The sequence below is a fragment of the Protopterus annectens genome, chromosome 16.part0, assembly GCF_019279795.1.
Source record: "Protopterus annectens isolate FY-2018-M chromosome 16.part0, PAN1.0, whole genome shotgun sequence".
Classification (NCBI taxonomy): domain Eukaryota; kingdom Metazoa; phylum Chordata; order Ceratodontiformes; family Protopteridae; genus Protopterus; species Protopterus annectens.
Window position 1 is genome coordinate 269,317,557 of NC_056750.1, and position 21,372 is coordinate 269,338,928.

Here is a 21,372-nt window from a genome sequence, read left to right on the forward strand (position 1 = left end):
TTTGGTGCATAGAGAATCTCATAAATAAATTCACATCCTGTCTTTCATAATACAGTCTGCAAGTAAAAATCTGCTGAAAGCCTTCCACACAATTTTGATAACTTCCAGTGTAATAAGGCATGGTTTAATATAGCAATAACTCACTCCTGGGTGTGGGTAATGCTGGATTTAAGAAAAGGCTCCCCTGCACGGAGGAAGTTGCACGGCAGTAACATATAGTAAAAAATAAAAAATAGCCAGTAACCGGTTGACTGTGAGTAATGATAGAATTTAATAATAGTAATAAGACTTCATCAAACAGACCGGTTTCGGCCTAGATTTAACCTGGCCTTCTTCAGTGTTACAAAAAAAAAACAAAAAACGGTCTGTTTGATGAAGTCTTATTACCATTATTAAATTCTATCATTACTCACAGTCAACCTGTTGCTGGCTATTTTTTATTTTTTAATGCTGGATTTACACACGGTTGGCATGGTTTGGTCATGAGGGCGAAGCCTGAGTGGCCAATCAAAGCCAACCGTGGGTAAATCCGGCATTACCCACACCCAGAAGTGGGTTATTGCTATTATACAATGACATTATTTAAGAAAAAAAATAATTACTTTTCTTAAATAATGGCATTGTATAATGCCTCCTTGCTGCCCTTCCGCAGCTGTCTGGTATTCTGCGGCAGTTCTGATGTACTGCGCATGCATATGCCTACGCAGTACATCAGAGCTGTGGGCAAAAGCAATGGGGAGAAAGCAAGATCTCCGTTGCTTTTTACTGTTTCGCTATGTTAAATGGGTTTAACATAGTGAGATAGCTTTAAAAAAAGCAACGGAGAATCTTCGTTGCTTATTTTAAAGCTGTCTTGCTATGTTAAACCCATTTAACATAGTGAGACAGTTTTGAAAAAAGCAACAGAGAAAGCAAGATCTCCGTTGCTTTTTACAAACTGTTTCGCTATGTTAAATGGGTTTAACATAGCGAGACAGCTTTAAAATAAGCAACGGAGATCTCCGTTGCTTATTTTAAAGCTATCTCGCTATGTTAAACCCATTTAACATAGCGAGACAGGTTTAAAAAAAAGCGATGGAGAAAGCAAGATCTCCGTTGCTTTTTACACATTGTCTTGCTATGTTAAAGGAGTTTAACATAGCGAGACAGCTTTAAAAAAAGCAATGGAGATCTCCGTTGCTTTTTTTAAACCTGTCTCGCTATGTTAAAATCCTTTAACATAGCGGGACAGTGTTTTAAAAAAGACTTATACTAATGGAAAAAGTCCGGACCTTTTTCCATTAGTATAAGTCGATTTACAACGTGCACGCTGACCAATCAGTGTGCATGTTTTGGAATATTAATGGGGGGTCATGGTATAATTTGTCTGATGTACCACTCCAGCTTTACAGTTCTCATTTGAAGATTATACCTTTAACATTTACATAGCACTGCTGAACTGTATCCATGCATTCCACATTCATTAATGTGTTGATTTTGTTTTATAGGAACTGATTTCTGTGTAATGAGTTTAATTTTTTTGTCTCTCTAGTTTATTTTATTTGTCTTGCATTAAATGCCATTTCAAAAAGCAAGTTGTAAAGATGAAATATCCCATGAGACTGCTGTGGTATCTGCTATACATAAGCACAGGCAGTTGCATTTTTAATCCATATTTGACTGTGACATGCTGGTGCATGAATTAAAATGGTGAAGCAAGTGCTGAAGTGTGCTGAATCTTAATGAACAGATTTTCTTGTGATGAAATTTTTTGTAGATTATCAGCAGAGTTCAGGGAATTGTTTTGCACTCCTTGACCCTACTGTCTGTAGATCATCTGCCCTTCCTAACTAGTTGTCCCATTTCTTCCCAGTCACTTGGGAGAGGATCAGCCCTAAGTAGTCATCATTCAGGCAGCCATCATGACAGAGTTAAAGGTTTCTTCTTTTTTTCTCCCCTGCCTTTCTATCACCCACTGAGTGAGGTGTCAGGAAGGGGTGTGCAGTTGGCTGATAGCTTTGGATGTCCCCTTACGTCCATAATGGGTGCTGCCTCCAAGCAGCTTTCCAGGTCTCCTTGATGCATGAGCAGTGATTTCCACCTAGGAGATACCACCACCCAGGAGTTCACTCCTCTCACTCTCTACCTGGCTCCACCAGTGCTGGGGTCACTGATCATACCCTGGTCACCTGGATCATTATCAGAGCTCTATCCTTCTGCACCATAGTGCAAGGCAGGGAAATATTTATGTAGCAGATATTTACACAAGTCATAGTTGAATGCTGAGATATAAAAGTTGCTCTTCATTGTCTTTTATGCTTGGTAACTAGGGATTCATTTCCTTAACAAGGCTATATAGGTGCGTGATATAGAAGTGCTGTGCTTGGGAGTGCAGGAAAAGATCAGCTTCTTGAGATTGCACTGTGAAAAATATGTTTTTTAAAGGTTGCTTTTACATGTTCATTAAGTTGTAAGCCTGAAGGAACTTCTGCAGTTATTATTACCTGTTTAATTTATTTGTGTCATGAGGAGCTAGATGTGATCCTGGTGAGCAGTGGAGATGTACGGCAAGAAGTCAGTCCTAGATGGGATCTTGGTCCATCACACGATAGACACATCAATACACTCGTATCTAAGGACAATTTGGAAACTCCCCAGTTTTCCTGCTGTATGTCTTTGGGTTTGGGGAGGAACTGGAATTCCAGTGAGATCCCAGGCAAGCAAGGTGTAAATCTGGACTCTACACAGAAGATGCCTCAGCCAGAGACCAAATTGGAGGGCCAATTGCTATAAAGCAGCAACACTATTTCACCACTATACTGTCCATCATTAGGAATACAATTGTAAATTATAGAACATGAGTAGATGCAGATTGTATGAACTGAGTGTAATTGCTTAATAACCTGAAATTTGTTTCTTTTCATAGGGATGCTTTTAGAACTTGGTAAGGAACAAGTAAAACAACTACTGGTGGACCCTCATCAGTTGGAAAGATGTATTCACACTGCACTGAAAACCCTGCAACAGTAAGTATTAAAGCCAAATGTATTAATATTAGACTTTCTTACAAAATTGGGACCTATTAAAACTCACTTTTGACCACTTCAAAAGTTCAAACTTTTGTGCTCTGCTTGCTTTAATAGTGCTGCCTGGAACTTTTGTGGAATAATTAAGTCTGAATTCCTGTTTGTCATTTGTATGTGAATATCTTGAAAACCTTCAAGGTGATCTGTAATGTACAAATGCAGATAAATGGCAGGTCTGCCCAGTACAAAATTATCTTTGTATTAACTCTTATGTAGTTATTACAACCAGTTCCTCTTCGTTTGTATATTAGTTGATATTTTCAAAATGCATTTTTGATAAAAAAATAGTAGTTAAAATCAGGATTTGGTTGAATGTTTTAGAAATTGTTACAGACAGAAAACATCTTCAACATACAAGTTAAGTTCTAGTCAAGTTTTCTAATACTACTGTGTAAGCAAGTATGAAAATTTAATCTCTTATTAATTATATCAGAAGTATGTATTAAAACAATGAAATGAGGAAGAGAGAATAAATGAGTTATTTTATTTTAATTATTAATTCATAATTAAGGCCTACAAAGCAGCTGCCATTCCCAAACCATCACATCACTGAGTCAGTAGATTTTTTAAAATGTTTTCCAGCATGCATATCAGTATTCTTCAGTCCTCCCTTTAATAAAACACATATGCCTAGAGGCATGTAGGATATTAATGGATTTAAGGCATTTTCTGGCTTTAGTGGCATTTTTATTTTTTAAGCAAGAAACATCTTTATTAAATTATCACTTATGACATAGGCAATCATATATCTATATAAATGAAAACAAACCATATTGACACAATCCTAGCTGCAAGCATTGTACATCAGAAACCACACTGACATAATCCTCGCTGCAAATGTTATACATCACTTATCATCTCGGCAACATGGTCCAACATTACATAGCTCATTCAAGCCCTGCCTTCTTTTAAACCTCATTCCTTCCCTGTATGTATTGTTCCCACAATTCCCATTTTTCTATGTAATTTTCTCCCACCCTTTTCTAGAGATCCCAATTCCAGTTGTTTTATCTCTGTCACTGTATTCACTACTTCTAGTACACTTGATCAGACTTTGATTTCCATTTTCTATTAATTGCTTTTTTGGCAGCCACTATAAGTAGACTCAGCAAGGCCTTATGGTGTCTAGGCAATTGCAATTCTGTATTATAGCTTGGAAAACTCATTTTCCTAGTTACACCACTTTGCTCACATAACATCTCCAAAAGAGCAGTCTGCAGGGGATCTTAAAGTCTGCCAGTTCATCAGACTCCCAGAAAATATGTTCCCAATTACCTGTTTCTTCCCCATCACACCTCCAACATTTGCTGTCTGCCTAAGGAAAAATTCTTTGGAGTCTACTTGGAGTATAAAAATATCTATGTAAACATTTCCAAGCAAAAATCCTAAATCTTCTAGATTTTCTTGCATATTTGGGAGACATTCATATATCCCCCTATTGCTTGTTTGTGAATTGCTTATCCAGTTTCTGTTCCCAATCCTTTCTAACCTCCTCTGATTAATTCTTATAGTTATCATGCAATATTTTATATGCTGTACTAATTATTCCTTTTTAATGGCAGCTTATGTTCTAGATTCTACTAAAAACTCTACCAGTGCTATTCTTTTGTTTAGGACACCCCTATTTTTTAATCTTTCCCTATACTCCATTTTTTATCAATTTTTGATAGGGAAGGCAATCTCTAACCTGTAGTCCAAATATATTCTTGATGTCTTCCCATTCTATTACTTTTCCTTCTCTAGTTATTTGCTCCCAGTACCTTGTTCCTTTGCCAGTTTTCTCCAATAAATTTTGTCTGCCCTCTTGCCTGTTATCTGTATCCCTAATTACAGTCATCCCTACCAGCAGAATCTCCTTTCTCTATTCCCATGTTGGTTTAATTCTTAGAATATTTTCTACAACTTTATACATATAATATTCTGTATGATTGTTATTCTCCTTAAAGGTCTGCATCCAAAATCCCAGTCTCTCTTTGCTTCTTGAGCTTCTCCCTGTTTCATCATCATCCCTTTTACTTTGAATTGTAGTTTTCTGCTTGTGCTGTGTATAGGAACGTTGACTGTGCTGCTCTGAAATACCCCTTCAAATTGGGTAATCCCAATCCACCTTGTTGTATTGGAAGAATCCGCTTATCCCAACTTGAGTCTTGTCTTCCCCTCCTAGATAAAATCCCTCAGCTCTTTATTAATGGCATTTCACAACTTCTCTGCTTGATAAAAATATGCCTGACCTATGTGCAAGACAAAAGGGACTAAAAACACTTTAACTGCTTGTACCTTGCTATCTATATCCATATAAACAGCATCCATTTTCTCAGTTTTTGTTTCATCTTGTCTTTAGTCTCTTCCCACTTATGATTAGCTGACACTGGAATCATTTTTAACCCATACTCCTAAGTTTTCAGTTTATCATGTCCCCATAAATATGGATATTGCTGAACCAATTCATGTGTGGTTACATACTTTACTACTATTGCCTTTGTTTTAGCTTCATTAATTTTTTATCCCGAAAAGATCTAAAATGGTCTCAAAATGTTCCACAACACAGTAATGCCCTTTTCTGGTTTTGTATAATGTCATCTGCAAGCAGAGCCATCTTTTCTGGACTGCCATACTAATTATATCCTTGAATTTCTGAGTCCCTTATTTTCTTAGTCAGTGGCCCTAAATATAATACAAATAACAAAGGGGAAAGAGGATACCCCTGCCTGTTTCCTCTGCTTAAGCAGAAATTATCAGTGAGGACCCCACCCACTTTAATTTTCACCTTTGATCTCTCATCTCATATATTCTTCTAATCAACTTTTTTATCAGGGAATGTAAATGTTTCCATTGATCTGCTCAAAGTCCCAGTTTACTCTGTCAAATGCTTTCTCTGCATCAAGACCCACCGCCAACAATGGTATTTTCTTATATTCTTCTTCCCTCTGGATCATCAGTGTTCTGTTAATGTTGTCAAATGTTTGCTTTCCCTCCACTAAACCGCATTGATCCATGTTTACTAATTTTGGCATCACTTTTGTCATTCCTTTAGCCATTGTAGACATAAACATAGTTTATAATTATGGTTTAGTATTGAAATGGGCCTGTGTGAAGCTGGGTCTGATGGATCGTTACCCTCTTTAGCTACCATCGCTTTCTTCCAGGATGTTAGTACTTCTCCTCTTCTTAAAATACTGTTAAACAAAACCTTCCAGATCTTTATCAGCTTTTCCCCTCCTATCTTCCAAACTTTCACATAAATACCATCTATTCCTGGGGACTTTCCTGTAGATTAGTTATACACAGCCACTTTTATCTCATCTCCTCCTATCCTAACTGTTAGTAATTGAGCCTCGTCTACCTCTAGCCTTGGCATATTTAATTCTTCCATAAACATTTCCATCTGTACCTTTTCTTGATGTCCACATTTCTCTGCTTTATATAGACTTTCATATAATTTCCAAAATATTTCTAATACCTCTACAGGATCTCTTGTTACCTTTCTTTGTTATAAGCTCCCTAAGCTTGGCGACAAGCCTTTCTTCTTTGTTGTCTGAGTCATCGTTTTTGTGCTCTAGGGTTATTATCAAAAACAGTTACTTAACAGCAGTCTTTCTAAACTCATGCATATTATCGAGGTAATCCCTTATTTTCTGTTTAGCATTCTGCAGTTGCTCCTCTTCTTGTTCTGTGAGATTCCCCCTGTTCTGCAATACTTTAACATTTGTCAGTCCCTCTAAATAATTATTGTTACTTCTTAACCATTATCTCCCTTTCTTGTATTTCCAGCCTCTTTTTAAACTCCATTTTAATTTTATCCCACTACCTAGCTATGTTTTCAGAAGAAATTTCTATTGTCTGCAATAGCTCCTGAATAATTTCTACTACCTATTCCGTAAATTCCTCTCTTTTCAACAGATAGATGGGAAAGCGCCACTATCTCATTTTTATTTCATTACCCTGTGTTTTTATTTTAGTTATTATTGATGCATGATCTGAAATAATTATTGGGCTCATATCAAGACCTTCAATGAAATGTATGTGTTCCTGTGAAATATAAATTCTGTCTAGCCTAGCCCAGTTTTTGTATCTTGGGGAATAATATGTAAATTCACTCCAAACTCCAGTTATTGAATTCACATCTTCCATGCCAAATATTTTTATAACTTTCTTGAAAAATCTACCCTGCTTTGTAATACTTTCCCTTCTTGTCTCCCCAGACACATCTTCACTGCTGCATTTCAAATTCTAATCCCAATCTATAAGTAATATTCCTTGCTGAAAGCTGTTTATTTCTCCCAGAATTTTCTTAAGCTCCATTATAGCAGTTTTAGGTGGAATATAAATGCAGGCCAGTGTAATCCTCTCTCACCAGTAGCCCCTTAGTGCTACATATTTACTGTCATCTTTTTTATCCTCTTCTGTAACTATTGGAGCTCCTTTTACAATTAATACAAGTACTCCTCTTTTCCTTTGTCCCAGGTATTCTGCTGAATAACCATCTTTAAAAATTTTCTTTATCAAATTCACATGTTCATTTCTTTCCAAGAGTGTGTCTCCAGTGGCATAACTATTTGAACTCTACATTTTTTAATATAGTTTGCTACTCTTTATTTTTTGTATCTATCTGTGAGACCATTGACATTTAAAGTCATTACAGAAAGCATCACTGTATTAAAAGGTATAATTCCCATCTTTTGTATGTAACAGCTTTTTTGTTAAACGTCTAGTTCCACCTTTTGTGTTACCTGCATATACTGTTTTGCAGATTGAACTTTTATACATTTGTTTCTTGTCATATCCATTTGAGCCTATCTCACATCTTACAATACTATTTTGTTTTATTGAAAACCCTCAGACAAACAAAACACACTTCCAATACCCCCTCAAAAGTATTAACGTAATACTAACACACAAAACTATGCATATCTTCAAATATTGAAGTTTTACCCTCCTAACAGGAACAAATGTCCCCAACTGACAGCCACACTCAAAGGCATGAGTTAACCAAAAGGAAAGGTTATCCATGCTAAGACGCATGGTGCAGCCTGTGCTTTTTACTAAGTGCTTTCTGATTTTGTCTAATCTTTATAGCTCTGTCAGCTAAGAAAACACCTAAATGCTTTCAGAGAACACTACTTCCTAGCCAATTTCTCTTTTTGTTTCTAGCCAAGTTCTCTTTTTTTCTAGCCAATTTCTCTTTATCAGAGTGTCTCCATGGAGACATGAGGACCAGATACAGAATTCCTACTAAGCATACATTTTATTTGCTATTAAAAGCCTTATAATATTCAATATTCTTTATTTACTTACTTTCAATTAAAAAACATGTTACTAGTTCAAGCTAAGGGGCTTAATTCAGTCATTCCCCAATGCAAGAATGAGAAAAAGCCATTTATATTTATTTTGTAATGCTTTTTTAACCAGACTTTTTTTTACAGTGCCATGCCTACATTTCTTAAAAATGAACAAAGAGAAAGAGAGAAGGGAGAAAGAAAGAAAGAAAAAAAAATACTGGAGCACCTGTTTACAATAGTATCCCCATTACACTTAAAATTATTTGAGAAGACTTTACTTTTTAACATGCAAGAACATTCTGCACTATAAAAATAGTACTGTTAAGAAAAAAAATGTTTTACTTAGTTAACTTTCTCCCTCCCCTAAGTAATTTTCTGAACATTAGTGACATGAAATAGGGCATATGCTTTAGAGTCCCCCACAAGTTCAATAACGTCTTAAAGTCCAGTATTTCCAGAATTTCTTGTTCTGTCATATTTCACAGATATAATTATTCCTTTGTAATCCCAAGTTACTGGTTTTGTTCATGTTCATCTCCATCTCCCAAATCCTGTCTCTGTTTCACTTGTACTCTTGATTCTTCTAGTAACTCTCGTGCTCCCTTCCTTCTCTTCAACGTTTTCCATTGAAACATTGGAAAAGGTTTCACTGGCATAGTCTTTCTGTGATTTTTATTACTAGAAGAACAAGAATCAGAATCTTCTTCCATTTCACAGCTCACTTTGTGTTGGACAAACTTTTATGTTTCCTCCTTAGCATGTATTTCATCAAAAAATAATTTTGTCCTTCCAGGGAAGACTATTTTGAATATAGCTGGGTACAACAGTTTGAATCTCTCACCTGCTTCTTGACATTCCCCAAACAGCCGAATAAATTTACTCCTCTTCTGCCTGATGTACAATGAGTAATCGCTCTCCACAAACAGTCTGTTGTCTTCTACTTTTAGTACTTTGTCCTTCTGCCTCAGTTTTGTCAGAATCAACTCCTTCTGCTGGTAGGATTGCATCTTTACTATTAAAGGTGCAGGTTGCTTTCTCATAGCCAAGTTTGGAGCATACACATGGTGTGCCTTTTCATCTACCAGTTCAGTTGCTTATTTGTGCTTTCATAAAATTAATACAGTCTGTTCATTCCAGCTTCTCTGGTACAGCTGAAAATCTCAGATTTTCTCTGCTCTATCCTCTAATTCTATTTTTAAACATCTCTTTTTGAGCAGTCTCATATTCAGCCAGCCTTTTCTTCATTTTGGCCTCTGATTTTTGCAGTTTTATCACCCCATCTGAATATTTGTTTAAAGCTTTTTCCATTTTTCCAGCCTTTTGTTGTTTGAGTTGCTATATAGTGTAGACATAAACAATTTATAATTATGGTTTAAAGTTAAAATTGGGTCTATATGAAACTGGGTCTAAAGGACCTTTACCTTCTTTGTGTAATACAGCCACCATTTTTTCCAAGATGATGGTATCCCCTCTCCCATTTTAAAAATAGTTTTAAACAAAAACCTTTCCAGATCTTTAGCACTTTCTTCCCTTCAGACTTCCACAGGAATACTGTCTGTTTTTGGAAACTTCTATGTTGATCGATTATTCATCAACATTTTGGCTTATCTCTTCCTGTCACAGCTGTTAATTATTGAGCGTCATCTTCTAACCTTGGCACAATTAAGTCTTTCATAAATATTTCTAATGTTGTCTTTTCTTGGTTTCCCATATTTCTGTACTTTATACAAGTATTTATAAAATTTCCCAAAATATCTCTAATAACTTTATAGGATTTCTGGTTACATTTCTTGTAGGCTGCCTAAGTTTGGCGACAGCCCTTTCTACTTTCTGTTACCAAAGTTGTGCACTGGAGTTATCAAAAATAGTTGCTTAACAGCAACCTTTCTAAACTCATGCATATTATCCAAATACTGTCTCGTTTTCCTTTTAGCATTCTGCAGTTGTTGCTGTTGTTATGAGAGATTCCACTTATTCTGAAATACTAAAGTCTTATTGTCAGTCCCTCTAAATAATTTCTATTATTTATCCCCAGATCTCTCTCTGTTATTTCTATCATGTTTTTAAACTTAATTTTCTCACTCACTAGCTATAGCTTCTGAAGATATTTTATTTTTCTTTAATAACCCTTGAATTGTTTCCACTACCCATTCCTTAAATTCCTCTCTTCTCAACAGGTACATATGAAAAAATAAATGTCTTCGTTTTGCTTCATTACCCTGCATCCTTATCTTAGTTTTTGTTGGTGCATGTTCTGAAATAGTTATTTGATGTGTTTCAAAGCTTTCCTTTAAATATACATGCTCCTGTGAAATATAATTTTTGTCCAGTCTAGCCTACTTCTTGTACCTTGAGAAATAATATGTAAATTATGTTCATGTTCCTATTGCAAAATTCACATCTTCCATACCAAATATTTCATATTTCTTCAGAAATCTAAGCTGTTCTCTTATATTTTCCCTTCTATGTCCCACTGATGCATCCTCATTGTTGCAAATCAGGTTCAGCCCCCTCCAATAAATAATATTTCTTGCTGAAAAGCTTATTATTTCTCTCAGAATTTTCTCAAGCATAATAGCACTTTTAGGTGGAATAAAAATGCATGCTAGCGTATTCCTCTTCCCTTGCCAGTAACTTCATGCTGCCACAAATCTACCATTATTGTCTTTTTTCCCTCAGCTATCACTATTGGAACCCCTCTATTAATCAGCATTATTACCCCCTTTTCCTTTGTCCCTGATATTCTGCTGAATGTTCACAATGAAATCCTTTTTGTCAAATTCAGATGCTCATTTCTGTACAGATGTATCTACTGCAACATTGCTTTTTGCACCCTGCACTTCTTAATATAATTCAATGATCTTTGTTCTTTGTGTATATCTGTAAGGCAATTAACATTCCATAATAATATGGGCAGAATAGCTATTATGATAAAAAGCTATTACTTCCACTTGTTATACATGACACTTATTTCTAATATATATTTCCAGGTTTTAGCTTACATGCACACACTAATGACTCGCGGACTGATTTGTAATGTAGTTGGTTCTTATCTCCATTTGAACATATGCCACATTTTCAAGACTTTTTGCTTCAGTGAAAACACTCAAAACTAAACACATTTTAGAAGCCTCCCATACCTTTGTAGAAACATCGGTAGACTTTGACTCCCACCATGCATTTATGGCAGGGCAAACTTTTTCATTTCGTAGACATTCTGAACCACTAAATCCATTTGTGCCCTATGCTTGATAGCTATACATGTCCGTCCTGCAATCTCACCATAAGTGACTGATCTTTCTGCCCAATACCCAAACTTAGACAACTTAAGGTGTTCCATCCATCATACATTGTTTACTTGGAATAAATGGCTGCAACACCTTAGGATGCTGACAAAACAGGATCTCTTCAAACTGCTGCCCAAGCCACTGATGTTAAAAGTAACTTAATTCAAATGTAGGGACTGAACTTATAAGTCCCAACTGCCAAAATACCAGACTCTTAATAACCTTGAATAAATACCAGGCCAGCTTTGTTATAGAATTCTGTCCTCAGTAAGTTCCTATGGAAATATTATTTTTAACCTGTGTGTCTATCTCCATTATGGTTAGTAGTGTTCCTGCTTAATCCCTATTTTCAAAACAGAATCCTTAAGACAGGATGTCATGGCCCACCATCCAGTAGTCAACTACACTAAATAGAGCAGAACTGAAACTACCTCACTTTATAATGTATCATCGCAATTGCACTATAAATAGAACTGGATAGGGAATGGGAGTTCAGGGTTCCACCTAATCCCCATCAGTTTTTTCACCCCATATACGTTTATATATAAATAACTTAGTCTGTCAAATTCTTTGTCAGCAATTTCACATTTCAAACACAGCACAATAATTTTCATTCTGAAATGCTATGTCAAATGAAGTCTACATTAAATTGCAATCACTGTTTATCAGGCTAATCTCTAGAGATGATAGAGAGTACTGGGTAAGATGTTAACTTCCAGTACACTTTCCAGTCAGACTCACTGGGATTTGCAGGCAACATATATTCAGTGATGGCTAAATTCTCCTCTGCTCTCTTTAGATCATTGTTTCATTCTCCCTCTCCCAGGTGCCACAATGACCAGATATGTATCCCTTCTGCATTTTTTGGATGTTCATCATCAATTATGTTTCTGTTTACATTATACCAAGGACCTCAGGAAATCTAAACAATTTTGTTTATTTTTTCTAAAATTAAACTAGGTGCTAGTGTCTCCAAGCTCGTGCTGTTTTAGTGGTTGCCTGACTGCATCATGTTTGTCTATCAAGCCAGGGAACTGTCTCTACCCAGCAAACCTAAAGCACATTCAGCTAGAGTAATTGCAACCTCTTCTGCTTTCTTTTCTGGAGTCTCTTTGTTTGTGCTGTGACTACTTGGTCTGCAGTTTGCACTTTTGTCTCTCATTGCAAGCTATACCTGCAGTCTAGGTGTAGGGCTTTGTTTGGCTCCACTGTCCTCCAGAACATCCTTCTATAAATCCTCCCATCATTTTGCGTTAACTGTGGACTGTGTCCCATTAGTTTAGTTGGATGGAGAAGACAACATCATATATAAAAGATATTTGTTTACCATAACTTCAGATCTATGTTGTCTTCTTCCAGCCATCTCTTAACCCCCTCATCCTAACTGTCACCGTTATGAGCTCTTGATTGACCATACTGGACCTGTCTGAAGCCATTTCCTCATACAATCCTTGACTGTGTTATTGTTTTTCCATTTTTTTTGCTTATTTAGTATAACTCCAGAATGACATATAGGCACATAAACACGGTAGGAGAAACTGTTAGGGTGGAGAGGAATTATGGGTAGGGGAAAAAGCCTGAGCCTTGGATCCAAACTCTGAGTGTTGCAAGCAGCACATCTTGGCAGATCCAATATATTGAGGTAGACGGAAGAAGACAATATGGATCTAGGGTCATGGTAAGCATATAACTTTAACTTTTCTGACATAGAATGTTAATAGACTAAGTAATCTGCTCAAAAAGGGTAAGGGAACTCACTACCAAAGAACACTTGAATACTAGGTACTTGGATAACAAGGCATGCATTTAGATAACCAGGAACGTTATACTTTGATAAAATGTTATTGGCCATGGGCCATAGCTTCTTTGGACAAGAACAGATGTAGCTTTGTTAGTTTTTAAAAAAATGCCCCTTAATCCTGCATGGTATATTACTAGATGTTATTGGCTATTATGTGGCATGAAATGGGTACATGGGGCAGTTCTTATTGATATATATATATATATATATATATATATATATATATATATATATATATATATATATATATATATCATGGTTTATTTACCACAGGGACTACAAAAAAAGACTTTAGAGGAATGATAAAGGAGATGATTGCTTTTCCAGAGGGAATTGCTGTTTGTATGGGAGAGTGAAATGTAACAAGAGTTTTAGAGCTCAGGAATGGACCCAGGGTTTGTCATGTGTTGGCACTTGTGTTAGAGTGATGGGACCTGTATCTTTCTCTGACATTGAATTAGAATCTGTTCAGGACAGGTATTACACTAATAGGTATAATTATAGGTTACGTATTGATAAAAGTTATATCCAGTAAGGGTTTCAGAATATGCTGTTTGGGTGCATTAGACCCTTACTCTATAGAAAGACATTGGCATTTTCCTACATCATATTTAAAGCAAGAGACTTGTGTTGAATGGTTTAAGGAAATAATAGAGAGTAACTTGACTGTAGTGTGATGAGTCAGTCACACTTTGATAGTAAGTGGGATCAATTTAAAGTTAAGCTTAAAACTGCATTTAGAGATTACACTGATCATATTTTGTAAAAAAGATCGACTGAGTCTGTTTAAAATTGAGAGGTCAGCTGGAAGAGTTAAAATAAGTGCTGTAATTGTGATATAATATTGATTTTATCTGCTACTCCTTGAAGAATGTTTTTTTGGGGGGGGGTCTTTTTTGCCGCCCCGCTTGACGACCATCACTCCCACTCTCAGCCAGCTGGTCCATTTGTTCCTCTGTACATTGTAGCAAGAGTCAGCCCAGAGGGACGTTTTTTTATGCAGCCCTCCATGGTAGTTTCCATTTTCTTTTTTGGCCCTAACCCCACAGTGCCTGCAAGGGCTGCCATTCAGTTACATATGTTTTTCCCTCAAAACTGCTCAGCCCTCCCATATGGTCACCTTAAATTTCATATTCTCTTTCGCTGGTAACTTATCTAATAAAATTCTCCACAAAAAGTTTCAAACATTTCTTCTGTTTTTATTGCCTTTTCTCATGAGTTATTTTAAATCCTTCCATGGGTACATCATTTTTTTTTCTAAAATCACATTATACCATTCTTTTCTTTTGTCATCATCCTCACTTTTAACTTTTATAATTTAATTTTATTATCACATTCTTTTTCTTCCATCCTGATCCTTTTTCCTTTTCATTTCCCTGCTTTTTCTTCCAATGCATTATGTTCTTCATATATCTTACCTGTCATGTTTTTTGTCTTTCGCCTTTCTCAGTACCCAAAATAAATGCACCAATGGATTTTTTAAAATTCAAACAGACTTTTTTTTGTTATAAATTATCCCCCCTTCTCAAAGGGTTTAGCTTTGAGCCCCAAATGAAGCTAAACAATCTATAACTATTTTTTTTCCATTTGAGTGGGATAGTCCCACTGTATGGTGTTTTTTCCTAATAAACAAATTTTCAACATGTGTCTTTTTCTGAAATGATGCATAAAACCTTTCCCACCAAGTTAACAGTTTCTTTATTTGTTCCAGTATCTCTCTATTGACTTGTTACACTTTCATACTCATAGGTAGGTACTAGGATATCAGCCCGAGGGCCAAAATAAGCCTAGCCAACAGTGTATTGGCTTTTGCCACCCATGTATTGTTAAATTCCTGCCCTTCTGTCGAGCAGAGCCCCAGACATAATCCCAGGGGTGAATTTCCTATCACCCATCTACTTATCAAGGTTTTTCTTTAAGAGTGCTAATGATGAGCTCTACTTGATGTAGATGGAAATTTTGTTCCAGAGCATGGGAAGTCTCTGGGATAAGAATCTATCCCTCAAGCATGTCCTATTTATTGTTGTGGTGAGGTTTAGGTCCCTAGAGCATGTAGCTTGGGGAGATTGGGATTTCTTTACGTGGAGCATGTCCATCAATTCTGGGTTTGATATAGCTTTGTATGTCAGACAGAAGACTCCTCGGAGTAAGCGGTATGTGACTGAGTAGAGTTGGAGTTTCTTGAGCCGGTCGGCATAGGGCAACTGTTTAAAGCCAGCAGTCCTCTTGGTGAGGTACTTTTGGGGCCTCTCCAGTTGTTGTAGGTGTCTTGTGAGGTACATCCCAAACGGGGCATTGTATTCAATGAGGGGTCTAATAAGTGATGAATAGAGAGGGACGATGACTTCCTTATTTCTAGATGCAAACCCTTTTGTTATTAGGTGGGCCATGTAGAAAGATTTTCTGACCACTGTGGCAATGTGGTTTTCAAAGGAGCGGTTACTATCCACTTGGGTCCCAAGGTCTCTTATCACACTTTCTGTGTTAAGCGAACTTCCCCCTATTTGGTAATTCATGGGTACCGTGTTTTTACCAAAGGGGATAACAATGCACTTTTTGGCATTTAACTTGAGGCCATGATTTTGGCACCAGGTGTCTGTCTCGGTGAGGCCCTTTTGCAGGATGTCTGCGTTGGCAAGGGAACTGATAATGGCACCCAGTTTGCAGTCATCTGTGAACCTGGTTAGCTATAGACCCTTGGTGTTTGCTTGCACTTCGGCGAAGTATATACCGAACAGGAGAGGTCCCAAGATTGAACCCTGGGGCACTCCACTTGTCACTGGTTTGGAGTCGGATCTGGAGTCTGCAACTCTCACCGTGTGGGTTCTGTCCATGAACCAGTTGGCCACCCATCTCATGACGCAAGGGTTAATGTTAAGGTTGATGAGTTTATCTGGGTCTATGTTATATATTTGAATGTCCAAAATGTCGAATACCATATGGTCGAGACCATATGTTCAACATTCGGAAGTTCAAATATGTAATAAAAAAAAGAAAAACACACCTTAACAGTGCGAGCAAGGGGGGCAAGCCCCTCTGCACCCCTCAGACCCCCCTACTTAAATATAGCAACTCCAAGACCGCACTTCAGTGCAGAAAAAGGAAATTCTCCTATTCTGCACCATATGGCACCATTAAAAGTCAGTCTTCGAACACTTGAAATGTCGATCATATGGTCTCGATCATATGACGTTCGACATTTCCAGCATTCGAAGATTTGACATAGACCCGTTTATCTATGATTTCTGAATGGGGGATAGTGTCAAAAGCTTTAGCGAGGTCCAGGAAAGCTGTGTGGACCACCTTGCCCTTGTCTATGGCTTTGGTAACTGTTTCAAAAAAAGTCTACCAGGTTTAGGAGACATGATCTACCCTTCACAAATCTGAACTGGGTAGCATCCAATGTTTGGAGGTTGCCAATGTCTTTGTTTATGAGTTCCATGATGATATGCTCCATGGCCTTGCAGATCAGGCTTGTCAGGCTAATAGGTCGATAGTTCCCGGCGTCTGTGGTGGCTCCTCCTTTGTGGAGTGGGATAATGTTGCTGTGTGCCATTCAATGGGCACATAGCCTGTGGTGAGGCTGTGATTGAACATGGAGTTTAGGTGGGGGCTAGTTCATTTTGAAGTTTGTGTAAGACGCAGCCGGGGATGTTGTCCGGTCCCATGGATGCTGTGTTTTTGGCTTTAGAGAGTGCTGTTTTTACCTGCGTGTTTGTGATTGACTGGGCTCTACAATCATCTGGTATAGTTATAGGCCCTTTGGAGGGTGAGGGGGGAGTAAAGTTTGCACTGAACCTATCTGCCAAGATGTTGGCAATATCAGTTGGCTCTGCATATTTTGCACCATTATGTTGTAGCTCAGTGCAGATCTGGGTTTTGCCATGGAGATTCTTGACATAGCTAAAGAATGCATTGTGGTTGTCTTTGGAATCTGTGACAATTTTTCTTTCAAAATTAGCTTTGGAGGATTTTATAAGAGATCTTAGTTTCTTACTGACGCCCATCAGTGAGGTCCTCCATTCCTGGGTTTTTATTCCTTCTGTTGTAGAGTTTGTTAATGGCAGGGGACCACCAGATCGGCTTTTTTTTTTGGAGGATAGTGTCTTGGTTTTGTTGGGGATAGCACAATCCATGCACTCATGCAGGTGTTTGTAGAGTGCATTTGTGTACAATTCAGCAGTCGTGACTGTATTGACTGTGTTATCCATCTGCAGGGGCATCGCGAAGTTAGCCATCTCAGTTATGAGTAGCATGAAGTTCGCTTTGGAGAAATTTTTTATGGTGGTTTCCTTGTGTGGAGGTTGGATCGGGATGTGGATATCTACAGTGATTAGTTTATGGTCTGATCTAACAAGCGAGGAGTTGCTCCCTGGCATTGAGCACCAGTCACCCATGTTGGTAATGACCAGGTCCAGAATATTTTTGCCCCTGGTGGGGGTGTTGACAAGTTGATCCAGGGCATTAGAGTTTATAAATTCCAGGAATCATTGAGCAAGGGGATTAATACAAGAGTAGTTTTCCCAGTTTATGTTAGGGTAGTTGAAATCGCCCATTATTATGGTATTTGGTTGGACCCTCATTTTTTCCAATGTCCCCAGGATCGAGGAGTATGGGTCCTGGGTCATGGTGAAGGATTTATAACGAGCTACAATTTGGAATGCATTTTTGCCCAGGGTTAGTTGCACCTGAATGATCTCAGAGGCATCGTATTTTGCAACTAGCCTGGAGGTGTGGATGTCCTTGATGAATATGGACACACTTCCACCTTTCGTGTTTTGGTCCGGGTTTTGTGGCCGAAACGTGTAGTATGAATTATAGCCTCATAGTGCTAGGGTGCTCTCGGGAGCCTTGAACCAGGTCTCAGTCACTGCACAGATGTCAATGTTCTCCATTTTGAGGAGTGCCTCGAGTGAGTGCATTTTGAGGTTTAGACTCCTAGCATTGAGCAGCATTGCCCTCAGTTTTTTGTCACCTGTAGTTATTACGGTGGTGGGTTTGTTTTTTGAGCCTTGCCGAAAAAAGGCACTATGGGGGTGGCAAGAGCCTTGGCCAATATCCTGAATCCCAAGGGTGACAGATGCAGGTCATGTCTGGCGAAGCATCATGGCCTGTCAGTCATGTCATCCCAGGCAGACAGATACTGGATCCTCTTTGAGAGAAAAATTGCCATAGATTCAAAAGACAATCATAAGGCCTTCTTCAGCTATGTCAGAAACCTGGGTAGAAACTCCCAGATATGCTCAGAATTAGTCCAAAATGATACAAAAATCACTGAACCCACAGACATTGCCAACATACTGGCAGATAGGTTCAGCGCAAACTTCACCCCCCTCCCCCCCAAAAGGAGAGATAACTATCCCAACTGAGTGTAGCCTCCCAGACATCTCAAATGCGCAGGTGAAAGCTGCTCTCTCTAAAGCTAAAAACACAGCATCAATGGGACCGGATGGGGTCCCTGGCTGTGTGCTACATGAACTTAATGAAGAACTAAACCCGCACATAAGGCAGCTGTTTAATCTTAGCCTCACCACAGGATATGTGCCCAAGGAGTGGCGTACGGCAACTGTGGTCCCACTCCACAAAGGCGGTGCCTTTACGGACCCTGGTAATTACCGCCCCATAAGCTTAACAAGCCTGGTCTGCAAAGCTATGGAGAGGATCATAATGGAACTCATAAACAAGGACATAGGGGACTTGCAGACCTTGGACCCAACCCAGTTTGGCTTTGTCAAGGGCAGATCTTGCCTTTTGAACTTGGTCGACTTCTTCGAAACAGTCACCAAGGCCATTGATGAGGGAAAGGCAGTCCATACAGCCTACCTTGACCTTGCAAAAGCTTTCGACACAATACCCCACTCTGGTATTATAGAGAAACTTACCAGCTTAAATGTAAACCCATATGTCACAAGATGGGTTGCAAACTGGCTAAAGGACAGAACCGACAAGGTTAGAGTTGCTGGAGCCATGTCAGACTCCAAGCCGGTTACAAGTGGAGTCCCACAGGGCTCAGTCCTTGGCCCCCTATTATTCGGCATCTACTTCTCAGAAGTACAGGCAAACATAGGAGGACTATGGCTGACAAAGTTTGCGGATGACTGCAAACTGGGTGCCATAGTGGATAGTACATCGGACGCAGACATCCTTCAGAGGGGTCTCACGGAAACTGATAGCTGGTGCCAGAGCCATGGCCTGAAGTTAAATGCAAAAAAGTGTATAGTCATACCCTTCAGGAAAAACAAGGTAACCCCAAGCTACCATATAGGTGGCAACCCACTAAGCACAGAAGAGGTTATCAGGGACCTGGGGACCCAGGTTGACAGTGGCCTCTCGTTTGACACTCACGTTGCTAAAGTGGTTCGAAAGACCTTCTACATTGCCCACCTGATCATGAAGGGATTCACATCCAGATCAAGTGAGGTCATTGTTCCCCTGTACTCTTCACTTATCAGACCAATGATCGAGTACAGTGCCCCATTCGGGATGTATCTCACCCGACACCTGCAGCAATTGGAGAGACCCCAAAAGTTCCTCACCAAAAGGATAAAGGGACTCCAAAACCTGTCATATGCTGCCAGACTGAAGAAACTCCAACTCTATTCAGTTGCATACCGTCTGCTCAGAGGTGACCTGTGCCTGACATACAAGGCCATGAAAAACCCGGAATTAATGGACATGCTCCACCTCAAAAAAAACAAATCCACCAAAACCACTAGAGCAAGAGACTTAAACCTTAGCATGGATATAAATAGGACATGCTGGAGGGATAGATTTATCACCCAAAGACTCCCCATGCTGTGGAATAAAATCCCGGTCCATGTGAGGCAGAGCACCTCGCTGGCTCTGTTCAAGAGAAATCTTGACCGGTGGATGGGAGATCGTAGGTTTACCCCGGGAATCATCTCTGTGTCACTACTGGACAGAGGCAAAACAAACTAATGGGCACAGTATTTCTAACATAAGGGGCGGCGTAAGCCACATAACTTTGGGCTAGGCTTATAAGTGCCCTAGGGCAGTTAACCTAGTATAAACCTATGAACCTATGAACTTTTGAATGACACCAAAAGCTTAGCCAATTGTTGATTTTGATCATCTTAGCCTTGTAGTGTGGTATTCTTGTTTGAATGCAGGATGTTACTCAGGGCTAGGTTCATACCTGCCTGGGCTACAAGATCAGGGAGCTCTTCCATGTGTCTTTTCATGTAGTCCAGGGAGGTACATCTCAGGTCATTTACACCAACATGGACAATGACAGAGTCATATTTGTACTTGCCTTGTAGTGACCTGAGTGCATGCATTATGTGGCGGATTCTGGCACCCGACAAGCAGCTGACAGTGACCTTCTCTTTGTCCAGCCTGGTGAGTGAGATGTTGGTGTGCCTGACTATAAAGTCACCTATCACTAGTGTGTTGGTATGTTGTTTTGCCTTATGGGCTGTGGTTGCGTGGCACACTGAGTTTGTGGGCTGTGTGTTGTTTGGGGTGTGCTGGTGGGAAGATGTTGCTTGTGTGTCTGATGACACTCCCAAAATTTTTATTTCCATTCTTGTGAAATAAATTCCATTTATTTTTTTATATTACCAAATCCCTACATTTCATTTTATTGAACTGCAGACCAGTGTTTTCAACAGCTTTTTAATTCTTATTACAAATCTATGCATTTTTTTTGTTAGAGCTAAAGCATCTGCATATATAATATGTACTGGTAATACAAGGTGTCTTTCCTTATCACTGTTGTAGTATTTATCATATGTAGGATCTCCTGCCAAGATTAGCCCAACATCTGGCCAGTTTACCAAGGGTCCCTATTAGAACAAAGAAAAGTCAGTCTATCGAACGGCTAAAAAGTCGAATAATCCAGACCTCCAAATCAGTTTTGTGGGAGGCTGCGCCCCCCACACCTCCTGCTAATTATATATACCAACTCCGAGATCGCACTA

General features: G+C 38.7%; 1 protein-coding gene across 1 annotated transcript in view; it reads left to right on the plus strand.

Annotated features, from left to right (window-relative positions):
- Positions 1–21,372, plus strand: part of LOC122790988 — a 542,539-nt gene that overhangs the window by 284,801 nt on the left and 236,366 nt on the right. Inside the window, exon 5 of the mRNA XM_044058711.1 lies at positions 2,906–3,005. Coding sequence (XP_043914646.1) covers positions 2,906–3,005 — 100 coding nt within the window. The remainder of the gene's footprint in view (positions 1–2,905; positions 3,006–21,372) is intronic.